The sequence below is a fragment of the Canis lupus genome, chromosome 6 (genome assembly GCF_011100685.1).
Source record: "Canis lupus familiaris isolate Mischka breed German Shepherd chromosome 6, alternate assembly UU_Cfam_GSD_1.0, whole genome shotgun sequence".
NCBI classification, from domain to species: domain Eukaryota; kingdom Metazoa; phylum Chordata; class Mammalia; order Carnivora; family Canidae; genus Canis; species Canis lupus.
The window spans coordinates 70743299-70756242 of NC_049227.1; the positions used below are offsets into that span (position 1 = coordinate 70743299).

At 37.6% G+C, this 12944-nt stretch overlaps 1 protein-coding gene across 4 annotated transcripts in view; it reads right to left on the minus strand.

The window, feature by feature from the left end:
• ST6GALNAC3 (ST6 N-acetylgalactosaminide alpha-2,6-sialyltransferase 3) overlaps nt 1-12944 on the minus strand; it is a 523593-nt gene that overhangs the window by 158759 nt on the left and 351890 nt on the right. The window contains exon 4 of one of the 4 annotated variants that reach the window (XM_038541638.1): nt 3032-3194. The exons of the other annotated variants lie outside the window; for them this stretch is intronic. Coding sequence (XP_038397566.1) covers nt 3086-3194 — 109 coding nt within the window. The 3' untranslated portion in view covers nt 3032-3085. Of the gene's footprint in view, nt 1-3031; nt 3195-12944 lie in introns of those variants that run through there. 4 annotated transcript variants of the gene reach the window in all.

Here is a 12944-nt window from a genome sequence, read left to right on the forward strand (position 1 = left end):
AGCTGATGGCTTACAGGTTGTTTCGGTACAACTTAAGCATAGGTATGTGCGCTCCCAGGGATATTTACCAATGTGCCAGGAAGTATATAAATCCCAGAAATAATATGGTACATCTTTCTGAACTGTCAGTTTCACTCCATGATAAGGGATCTAAGAACATTACTTTTATATTAAAACAGATACATTATGGAAGAAGATGCAATATCTACATGTATTTTTAAGGTTATACAAGACTTAAAAGCAATTGCTTACTAGCTTCCAGCTTCTGCAGGGGCAAGTTCATTCTCCCCAGCCTTTAAGAATATGTAAAAGCACTTTGTAAACTACAGAAGTGCAGCACTGGGCATGCCAGTGGAAAAGTATGAGGGCCCCCTCTAGTACCACACTGAGAAGTCAGTCTTGTTGCAGAATTATATTGTTCTTTATATTGAGTTTGCAAAGTGTTTTTACATACATAATTGATCCCATCCTTACGATGTCCCCGTGAGGTTTATATTTTATAGAGAAAGGTAAGGTGGCTCTGAAAACTTAAGCAATTTTTCATTTATAGGGTTAGAAACAGTCAGACTAAGAATCCAAGATACACTCGAAAAGGCAAAGCAAAATGGCAAGCTAAGAGAGAGAGATACAGTACTGATTCAAAGTCTGTACTTAGAGAATCGTGATGCAGCTGCACTCCTCTCCCAGAAAAGAGGCAAAGAATTCTCCAGTGTAATTGAAACAAAGAGAATGGTAGGAATAATGGAAAGTGGGGATGAAACCTTGTGGCTGAAAACCCTGAATCTGCATACAGAATGGGGTGATCCTCAGCCCCCTGGCAATCACATTGTGTCCCCAGGTGATTGGAGTGTTTTCTGGAGACGTTAAGTATCTCCCTAAAGTAAAATCTACATGTACAAATTAGGAGTCCTCCCAAAAAAGCTGGCTCAGCAAGATCAAGCTACAGTGAACACAAAACGCTCCATGCAATACACAACTTTCAATCAGACTTAATTCTTTGTATTATTCTAAATATAAATCAGCAGCAGAGGTTGCCATAAATTGAGGAAAGCTTACAAAATAAAAGCCAAAAATCAAAACAATCAGAAAAAAGGAAATAATAAAAAAACAATATGCATATATAATATGTGCAGGAACTGAAGAAAATGTAATGTAATGAAAAATCAAAACAATCAGAAAAAAAGGAAATAATAAAAAAATAATATGCATATATAATATGTGCAGGAACTGAAGAAAATGTAAATAAGAAAAAAACATTGTGTCTGTAAAACAAGAACAGGTAGCTAGGAAACAGAAACAATTGAGAATGCAAAAGAACTCTTGAAAATGAAATTTTTAAAAATGATTTTATGTATTTATTCATGAGAGACACAGAGAGGGAGAGGCATAGGGAGAGGGAGAAGCAGGCTCCCTGTGGGGAGCTGGATGTGGGAGTCGATCCCAGAACCCTGGGATCATGCCCTAGGCTGAAGGCAGATGCTCAATCACTGAGCCACCAAGGTGTCCCTGAAAATGAAAATTTTAATAGCTGAATATTTAAAACCTAGTAATTTGCATGTACATTTAAGTGAATCTGCCAGAAAGCAGAAAAAAAGAACAAAGAGGTAAAAGGTAAAAAGAAATCTAGAGAATAAACCTACATCTAGTACAAAATTAATAGAAGTTCCAGAAAAAGAACCAAAAAAATGGATAGTATGAAATTATCAAAGAAATAATTCAAGAAAATTTCCCAGAGCAGAACAAATTGGAGTCTCCATATTCCAATTGCTTCCTGAAGCCTCAGTACAATCCACTTAAAAAAAAAAAAAAAAGCATAACACACTAATATAACTCCAGAGACGAATATAAATTTTTAACAGTTTCTAATGAGAAAAAAACAGGTCAGGCACAAGGAAGGAAAAAAAATGAAAATCGTATCAGACCTCCCAACTAGAAAATGATGGAACAGTTCTTACAAAATTCTTAGGGAAAGGCCTCCCAGTTAATTTCTATATGCAATCAAACTACCAATCCAGTGTGAAGGTAGAATGAAGACTGTTCCAGACAAAAATGCAAAAAAACCTTATCTTTTTAATCCACTCTTTCTTAGGAAGCTTCTGGAAGATCTGATTTAACAAAATGAGGACACTAACCGAGAAAGAGGAAGAAAAGGATCCAGGAGCGAGCATCCAACAACAAATGTCACATGGGGATCCTGTAATGACAATCACACAAGAGGCCTCTAGGACAATCTGTCCAGACGTGGCACAGTGTTTGCATATTAGGGGGGCAAAATGACGTGCATATGGAAATGTGGATGGATTATTTAGAAAACTGTGTCAGTGAGAATACTAAGGAACTAAAATCATCCAAAAAAAAAAAAAAAGTTTTTCAAGAAAAGAAATGTAACCATGGCATACTTCTTGGCTTTGCAATGAGTAACAGTCATACAGTTTTAAATATTGAACTTTTGCATTAACTAAAAATTATGATAAAGCTGTATTAGAAGAATGGGTAAAGAGCATATGTGGGGATGTGAGGGAGATGAATTCTCAACTGCCAGCCCAGGAATTTCATAGCAAATGTCTAAACTCAAGACATCAGAGAAGTATATGTATGTTATTTAGAGACATGGGTATATACGTGCTGCTGAAGTGGGCACTAGAAACGCGGATATAAATAGCACCATCTAAAGGTACATGAAGGCCTTGCTTCTACAGGTAATAATGAAGTGTGGGGAGGAGTGGATGGGCTGCTATTTTTAAACAGATTTTTAAGTATATGCATGCATTAGTTTCATAAAGAATTAATTTTAAAAAGAACTCCATTCTGTCCAATATTAGAGAATTAAAGAAAGTTTGATATAACCAAATGCTACCCAGCCATCAAATACCATATTACAAAAATGTTCATTATGTATTGTTGGGGGGGTGGGGAATAAGAGCAGGTTACAGCTGTATTTCCTGTATGATCCTATTTTTTAACACACACACACACACACACACACACAGATACAAAAAGAAATGGTCCTTACCTGCAAACGACTTCTGGTCCAGCGTGGAGTGGAGGCACGCATATAAGCCGACCATCTTATATGATCTGTTCGTCAGTAAGATGCAGGGGTTCTCAAACTTGAGCATGCATCAGAGTCACACGGAGGGCTAGCTTGTTTCAACAAAGATTGCAGGGCCCCATGCCACACCTGGTTAACAGGTCTGGGAGGGAGGCAAGAATTTATATTTCTAAGACGTTCTTGGGACATGTTGATGCTGCTGGTCTGGGACTACACTTCGGATACCACGGAGATTGTTGTAAGCTGAGTTCTCCAACACACTTGGCCCAACACGGGCATCGGGGCAGGCTTTCTGGAGGAGATGCTCCCATCACATCCTAAATGGTTCTCCGTAGTCTCCCAAGTTCTTTTTTTTTTTTTTTTTTTAAGATTTTATTTATTTATGAGAGACACAGAGAGAGGCAGAGACACAGGCAGAGGGAGAAGCAGACTCCATGCAGGGAGCCCAATGAGAGACTCGATCCCGGGACCCCAGGATTGCTGGGTACTAAACCGCTGAGCCACCCAGGGTGGGTGGCTCCCAAGTTCTGACCAAGGTCAAAAACCATTTTCAAATGCTAACAGAGCTTAATGGAAATTCTGGATTTGCCAATGATAAGATTGTATATACTTAGTAAAAACAGTGTATTTCCTTGCTTTTAATAGAATTCTCTAGTCAGGACTGGTAATTTCAGACAACTCAGCACCTCTGCTTGGCATTTTTGTATGCCCCTGAAGGACAACATGGAGAAATAGAAAAATGACTGCTTAAGAATTACAGTTTGATGACCAAAATTTTCTGAGGTAGAGATGACTGGGAGAAGCCCACATAAGTTTGGGGTCCTTGATAATGAAAAGAAGGGAGTCTTGATTTAGTCTCATAAGTAGAGGACATAAGACTTGCCCTGGGTTAGGTTCGAAGTCAGCCACAACTGCTTCCTGCTGGGACCCTGCTCATTGTAGATGCTGTTCCCCTGTTCGTGTCTCCAGAGAAGAGGGAATGGTGGAAAGTGGAGGAGGCAACACAAACATGAGTGACTCCCTACCAGAGCCCAGACACCATCCCATGCACCCGAGAGGCCCTGCAAAGGTAGGTGCATCCCTAAGTATGTAGGAGGGCAAGGACTCATCAGAAAGACTAATCTCTGCTCTCATGTTGGCCAGCTGATTTCTCCTCACTGATATTTTTTTTCACATTTGTTTCCCTCCCTACACAAAGGAAAAAAAAAAAAAAAAAAAGAGAGAGAGAGAGACTTGCAACATAAAGTCCAAACAGTATAAAATCCCATCATATAGACAGTCATCTGCCGACCGGGTGACGGGCACTGAGGTGGGCACTTGACAGGATGAGCACTGGGTGATATGCTATATGTTGGCAAATTGAATTCCAACAAAAAGAAAAAGAAAGAAAGAAGAAAGAAAGAAAGAAAGAAGAAAGAAAGAAAGAAAGAAAGAAAGAAAGAAAGAAAGAAAGAAAGAAGAAAGAAAAGAAAGAAAGAAAGAAAGAAAGAAAGAAAGAAAGAAGAGAGAGAGAAAGAAGAAAGAAAGAAAAGAAAGAAGAAAGAAAGAAAGAAAGAAAGAAAGAAAGAAAGAAAGAAAGAAAAGAAGTCATCTGCTGAGTCATCTGCTGAGCACTAAGTTGAAGGCACTGTGGAGCAGTACCTGGGATAGGCGGGTGACCCTGTCATCTTCCAGAGCACAAGCACTTGCCCGTGAGCAAGCAGGTCATTAGTGGGAATACCACCACCTACACTCAAAGTGTATAAGCAGAGGCTGAAGGATGACAGGGTTTTGATTCGGGAATCTACCGCCTGGCTTCTCATGGCTGTTCTGTTACTTACTAGCTATGTGACCTTGACCAAGCTTTTTCTTTATTTATAATTAGGAGATAGAAAGACCCCCTGCTCTTTATTTCACAGGGGGGGGATGTAGGAATCCAATGACATCAAAATCAAAAAAATACTCTGGAAAATAAAGATTCTGTGCAAATGCATGGCAACATGACTGCCATTGTTATCTGCGAGGGATTTTCAGGATCAGAAGGACATACAAGGCTGGTCATGAGCTGGTTCCTCAAAGCTTCTCCATTTCTCTACAATGTTTCATGCCCGTCTTTAATTGGACCGTGTCTCAGCACAGTAGGTGTCCCAGAATTGGTATTGAATAAAAATTGTTAAATAAATGGGTAAACAAATGTTGTATAAGCTGTCTGGGAAAACTGGGGAACATGCTTCAAGCATGCAGGAAGTTTTCCTTCCTCAGCCTCAGAAAAATAGAGAAAGAAATCTAAATATCCTTTCATCTAACTCTAAGGCTGTATAATCTGATCTGTTTTTATAGAGTTGAATACCGAAGAGGGTTGCCATGCTGGCAGCCATTAGTTGAGTCACTAGTAGGGAAAAACTCTGAGTGTGGATACAGTGAAGTCTGCAGTTGGCCAAGCCTATCATAAATTAAAAGCTAACCTTCCTTCTCGAGGAGGGCGCCAACTTCTTTGCTTCTGATTCTGTAAAAATAGTCCATTCCATTTACTTGAAGCTATTGGGCTCAACTACTCTAATAAAACCACTTTAATGAAAATTTGTGTTGAGAAATAATTAGAAACACTATTTTCTATACTTGCATAATTGTTAATATGCCCAATTATACCTATTATAGAGTTTCCTAGAGAGGGAGAGTAAACAACATTTATGTGAAATATAGTTCTCTCGACATCTCTCTGGGGTGGAAGTCTGACCTCTTCATAATGCATAAGGCAAGATCAGAAGGCTATTTTCAATCATATCTTCATTTTCATATCATTTTATTTTAAAATTTATAGAATAATTTTTACAGAGCATCAGACTGCGCTTTAAAAACTTGGCAAGGCCCAAAAGAAGCTAAACCATAATCTCCCTCACACGTTGGGATTCCAAACTATTCAAAATAGAAAAAGAAGATTCTTTTTGGGATAGGGATTCTTGGTGGGTGTGGGGCAAGGAAGGAGAAAGGCGTTTAGGAACTATGGAGGGTCACGAGTTACTTCCCTGACCTGGTTAGCAATGCTGAGAACTCCTGCCTCGTGCTCTGCACAGAATCCTGCAGACAAGAGCAGAGCCCTTCCAATTCTAGGCTGAATGAACTGAAAGAGTCATCACTCTTTAAAGCCAAGTTGGAGCACACTGCCTTAACTTGTCCCAAGAACTGTTTGAATTAACAGTGACAGGTCTGCCTTTGGCTTTGGTTTGGCCAAGACTCTTGGCTCTTATAATTAAAAGGTATACCAGTAAGTGTGTTGGAATAAAACCAAGCTGGCATTCTTAAGACTTCAGAAATAGAGACTTCAAGGAGGAGAAATCTTGAGTAATCATAATTATGACATTAGAGATGTTAGAGATCACAGAAGGAAGTTACAGAAAGCCAGTAATTTAGGGAGAAAAAAAGAAAAGATCTTAAACATGGTAGGGGGCCCATTTTGTTCTTCCTTATCAGTCCTATGTGGGGGAAAAAAAAAAGTGAGGACTGAATTTCCCCAGGAGTCTGATGAAAGATGAATAGCCAAGTTGTTTCCACTCAATTTTTTGAGTCTTACATTCATTAAAGAACTACATACTTGGACTGGAAGTCACATTCTGTCAACGAAAGTCAAAAGAGGGTCCCTAAAAGGAGCAGTGTTTCAAGATGTCCACTGAGGCAAGATCCCTGCTGGGTGGCATGAGAATAATGCCAAGCTGGGGACCAGTCGGGGGTTCCCATCAAATAAGAGATCTGTTGTTGAGAACAGGTGGAAAAAACAATAATCTGTCCCTGGTTGACTGGGCAAAAAGCAGATACCTTTTCCCTAGTCCACACCATGGCTCACTAAAAGCCTGAGATGAGTTCTATCCCAACACAGACCACTTCTGAGGAGGTATAGAGTAGAACCAACTAGTAAAACCATCTAGTCAACCCTGAACCATGTCATGTGAATGAAAACAATCAGTGATACGGATATTCCAAGACAAAGCAAAACCAGAAAATCATTTGTTTTTGGTTATAGCATATACAACATTATTTATGAAATATCAGTTTACCTCTGTGTTTACGTTTTGCTTCTGGAAATGTGAAAATTAATGTGTAGTCTCTAAGTACACACATTGTAGAGGAGATAGTAAGCGTAGGAGAAATAAATCAGCTTGGAATGCAGAATTTTTGCAGAGAGATTCCAGGTGGCAAATTTAGAACTAATTAATCATTAGATCATATAGGACAGTGGCCATCAATTAGTTTTATGGAAGGGGAAACTACAACTGATGTAACTTCATCTAACCCAGGACCCACAGTTAGACGTCCCTGTCTCTCACCTCTGATGTAGAGGTGGGACCAAGGGGTGCCACTTGGTTGCACCTCTTCTTCTACATCCCTGGATATTAGTACTTATCCAGAGTAGACTAGAAGAACATAAATGGGGTGACAAGACTCTAATAAGTTGATAAGTGAGAGAACATCAACGGGCTGTTTAGAGAAATTACACTTTGAAGACTGAGACTGCTATCAAGGGAAGCTTACCTTTCTAAGGTATGTCCTTCCTTGGTCAGAAAAAGAACCCCACTTGGCAAAGGGTAATGGCCCAGTCTCAATGTGAATTTTTTAAGCTTTTCACACAGTTTTTCCTGCTAATATTTTTTGGGCGCTCTCAGTATAGGCAAGTGTGTCAGCTCTAGAACCAATTCCGCATTTGAATCTCGCTTTGAGTACATTTTCCCCCCAGTAGTTCCTTCCCCTCTAGCTTAGGCTAAAATCAACACAATATTTCCGAGGCTCACTTTCCTTACCTGTAAAACAAAGATAATAATTGTACCTGCCTCATAGGGTTACTGAGATGATCACATGAGATAATATATATAATACATGGGCCAGGGCCTGGCATACAGTAAGCATTTAAGAAATGATATTTATTATTATTAAAATAATTGCTATTGGCACATACACATTTGTTCAGTCTTTTAAGTTGTGCAAACCCACATTCTCTCATATCTCCTTAAGATCTGGTACTGACTTTGCTTTTTCTTTCTTTTTCTACTCAATGGCTCCTGAAAAAAAAGTACATCTTCTATCTTATTTTCTCTGTCTAGTTGCTGCCAGGCAGCGACTCTCATGAAAAAAAAAACAAGCTTAAAACTTCCATTTACTTTAAATAGTGAGTCATAAAATTAATTAATTATAATATATGAAGCTATCATGTTCCTGGGTGGTTTGAAGGTAAAAATCTAAAACAGAATTTGATGAAGAACAATAAGATTTTATCAAATATAATTCTATTTTCTAGAGAAGGGAAAGGACATACCTGTAGTGGATATTCTGCCCTTGGTAAGGTCTCTGCTCTCAAATCCTGGTTCTTGGATGGCAAGAACTCCCATGGATGGCATGTTTCTATCTCAACCCCATCATCTCTAACTTGGGCTGTAGCAATAACCAGTTAGTAACTCTAACTGGGTTCTTTGGCTACACTTTTTTTTTTTTTTTTTTTTACAAAACATCATTTTTTTTGGTCACAAAGCTCACTTTTTGAAAATATAAACATCAAGGTCCAAATTTCTTGATCTGATACACAATGCTTGCTCTAATCTGATGCCATTTCCAGGGAGTCTTCTCAACATTTTCCATCAAAAGAAAGTTCTACCAACACTGAATTCCTCCAGCATACATCATACCTTCGATGCCTGTGTGTTTTTACTCAAGCTGTTACCTCCGCCAGAGAAATCTTCTCATCTTTCCTCCTGAAAATCCAGAATATACTTTGCAAAGCATATCTTCTGTATATTCTATTGAGTACATACTTAGTACCAAGGACAGTTGTAAGCACTTACAACATAAAAACTAATTCAATAGCCACTAAATTCTATGAGGGATTATTATTATCGTCTCTGTAGAAGAGAAAAGTGAGGCACATAAAGGTTAAGTAATGTGTCCAAAGTCACATTGCTGGTAAGTAGATGCTACTTCTGATCAATCAGAATTAATTCTGTCTGCTTTTCTATTACAGGATCTTGTTTATATCACTATTTTGGTGCTTGTTAGGAGTCTGGTGTGTTATAAACTCCTTGTCTTATTTACCTTTGGATACTCAGTCCCTATTCTTTACATTTAATTAGCACTTAACTAAAGGTTACTAACTGCATGAATCCTGATAAGGAAAATAGAGCTACATTCTGTACAGATTTTCCTAACACCATGTATGCTATCGTATCTCTATTTGGTTGCAAAAATAGGTTTAGTGTCAACTGAATAGAAATGAGAGTGGGTAGACGAGAGAACATAAAGAGTTGCCGAGATGGTATACTTTTGTAAAAGTACGTGCTTCAACCTACAGCAATAACCAAATGCCTTTCACGCTCCTAAATTCTGAAGAGTTACTGAAGCATAGAAGGAGAAATTGAAAACATAAAGCATAGCTTTTCAAAGCCCCAAACCTTTTTAAACAAACTTCCTTTTTTCATTTATGAACATTAGGTTTTATTTTAAGCTATACATAATAGGGAGAGTTAAGAGTCTCTTGAAACAGCTTAGTTTAGTTTTGACAGTAACTCTTCTGCAAAGACTCTTTATTACACAATTTCTCCAGTACTCACTTTTCCCCTTAGCTGTCACAGGAAAACCAATGATAGATGACATTTCATGCTCTCCCTTGGACATCACTTATCTAGACCAATAGTTTAGGTGAATAGGTACCATGGGAGGATTCCTATGGCAGAGTTACTATGTCACTATGCAAACCTTCAGACATTTCCAAAGACATCTTAGCATCCACTTCAGCCTTCCAGAAAGGTCTATAACAATGAATAACTGGGTCCTTATTTCAAAGAAGAAACAGTGAACTGTGGACATTCAGCTCCTCATACCACTACTTTTCTGATTTCTAAGTTAAAATTTATTGAGCATGGTATTTCAGAGGAAAAAAAAAAGAATAAAACTGCCAGTTGCTCTCAAGAAAGCTCACATTCTAGATATTTAGGAAGACATTTACTCAAATAGCTACTCCATTGTATAATCTGGCCAGATGTTTGAGAGTCCCAAGGAAAGAAGGAGCCACCCTGTGAAGATGTGGGCCTAGCAGGGAGGAGGGTTGGTGGAGAAGGTCCCACTTTTGTGCCTCAAGGAAGCACCAGATTTAGCCTGGTAGACAGATATGGAGGAGGTAAGGTGGAAAATGGAATCTTAGACAGAATAAAATGCAATAATGAACATAAAGACAGGAGGGAAAGCTAAAAATATTGTATCGTTGGAGCATGGAGCGCTTAATGATATAAAAGGAGAAGAGAAAGAGGAAGAGAGATAATAAAAAGATTTTGTCCTACTTCATAGAAGGAAGGCAGAGGCTATGCAGAGGAATCTCATTCAAAAATATGAATGAGAAAGTCAGAAGTCTATGGTAATCAAATGCAATTAAATGACTTATTAGGAAATCAAAATATGTTGTTTGATAGCATTGCATTTAATGATATCAGGCCCATTTAAGGAAAATTATAAGGCCTTCCTAACTGGACCACAAGTCATCGGTATTTGAAAAATCAGGATCAAGGTCTGGTTCAAAACATTAGAAGATAATATATTTCAGGCAAAAATAAATTTAGATTAGGCCATTGCCACACTTCAAATACTCAGATCTGTTTTATTCTAATATTAGGTATTAAAAATAAATGTTTATTGAGAACTTCATATTTACCAAGTAAATTCTTAGAACTGATTTTAAGAAATTGAGAAAATACAAAAAAATGAAAAAGGTCCAAATGAAACCAAGTAATCAATCTTATTCAGGTAAAATTTTCTTTTAGTTTTTCTGTAATAAGAAATTCAGCAAGTTAAAAAAAAGCTTAATTGGACACTAAGAGTAAACCAAGGAAATATTGATTAGAGACCAAATTCACCTTGGAAAGCCGTAAAGCACATCTGATTATGAGAACAATCAGACAATAGGAAATCTTACTGAATAGAGTTGCTGGCAGGCAATGATATCAGACCTAACAGAGCTACTCAAAGGGAGAATCCTGTGCTTCAGATAAAGGGCTATGAGTCAGTATCTTGAGAGACCCGAAGAAGCTGGACCCCAAAAAAATCAACTTCCAAGGGTGAGTCCTCTCTTCTCTTAGGTGAGGCTTTGCTTTCTCATTTGCACTTGATTTTATAAAATATATTTCCTTTGAGGATGTGAAGACTTAAGGAAAAAATTAAAGGAATCAAGAAGAAGCTTCTGCTCATTTTGTGGCATAGCACCTTCTCTCGGTGTAGGTGCACGAAGTCACATGAGATTATGGGTAAAAAGGAGCTGTAAGAACCTTGGGGGCAAGAGTAAGATTAGGTTGGCCAGATGCGCGTTGGTACACCGACCTCTCTGGTCAGAATGAGGGTCTACTTCCTTCATGCCATCGGGATTGAGGATTGGAGATAAGAATCCCTACAATATGCAATGGATCACTCCTTAAAAATGATGTTGCCATAATCAATAGTTGTTTCCATTTTCAAAATGGGGACAGTTTTTCAAATTACAAAAGAAATCTTTCTTATGTTATAACCATCTTAGACAACAATAAATTTTGACTGTATGTAACATCTCTATGTCTCAATTCTCTTCTCTCTCTCTCTCTCTCTCTCTCGTGTGTGTGTGTGTGTGTGTGTATGTGTGTGTGTGTGTGTAGGGGGAGTAATATTTTTTCTCATGAGGTTATTGTAAGGATTAACTGAGATCATGTAAGGAAAATAATTGGCGTGAGGTTAGGTAAAAAACAAGGATTTGTTAAGTCATTTTTTAAAAAGAAGAAAAAGAAGTTCTCACATTTATATACCCACGGTATTTTTGGTTAGGAGTTTATTTCCAATATTTAATGTATTAAATAACAGCTGACACTGACACACTAGAATCACGTAAAAGACAAATGTTGACCCTGATTTCTTAGGAGCTACACAGCCTTCATTAAATGAAAACACTGTGACTGAGGATACCTCAATAATAAGCCTGGCTAATTCATTCTAAAGCAAAGCAACATCCCTCTAGGCTTAAATTCACAATCCATAGCCTTAATGACCAGCAGTTTCCCAAATGTGATATTCTGATGGACTTCCCGACCCTTCAGGAATTACTGCCATACTCAATCAGTTATCCTTTAATCTAGCTTAGAACTCACAGTCTCATTTGATTATTAGGAGTCTGAGCTTAAGCGAGTTTAGAAAATTGCATATTGACACAGAAAACTTATGCTTTTTGCAATCGAATGCTCTAATGCAGAGGCACTGGGTTACAAATTTCATTCAAAGGAGTTTTTAAAATGAACATAGTGATTTTGGTTTTCACTCCACGTGAGGGGCTTTTGAAGAGGATGAGCATAAGGCAATAGGTCCATTTTTCTATTGATTTTCTCTATGATTTGTAGATATTTCATCATCAACTGAAAATAATTTGCCAATACAAACCATGAATCCATCAAAATTAATATAATCTTGAAATTACACTGCAATACTGGCCTGAATCCTATGGAAACTACTTTTGTAGGAAGGAAAAAAATGTTAATTTTAGGAGAATTATATTAAAGTCCTTTTAGCTTTGACTGAACAACAGAATCCAAGGAGAGTATCATTCAACACAATGCAGTTCACCTTTTTAGATTTATTAAATTATTTACCCAGCACCGAGGACAATCATATCTATGATCTATCATAGTATCATAGATACTAGATTTTTCTATTTGCTATATGCACATATTTTATAAATCTGTCTTCCATAATATGTATAATTTAGTCACTTGTTTTATCCATTTATAAGATAATAATGATAACAGTTAAAATATCTTTCATCATATATGTACATATATATATACTCAAATTATCTTTAGATTTGTATTCTTGATATTTTCAATCAACTTTTTGGTATATATCTTGAATATCCCTAACCTATATACTT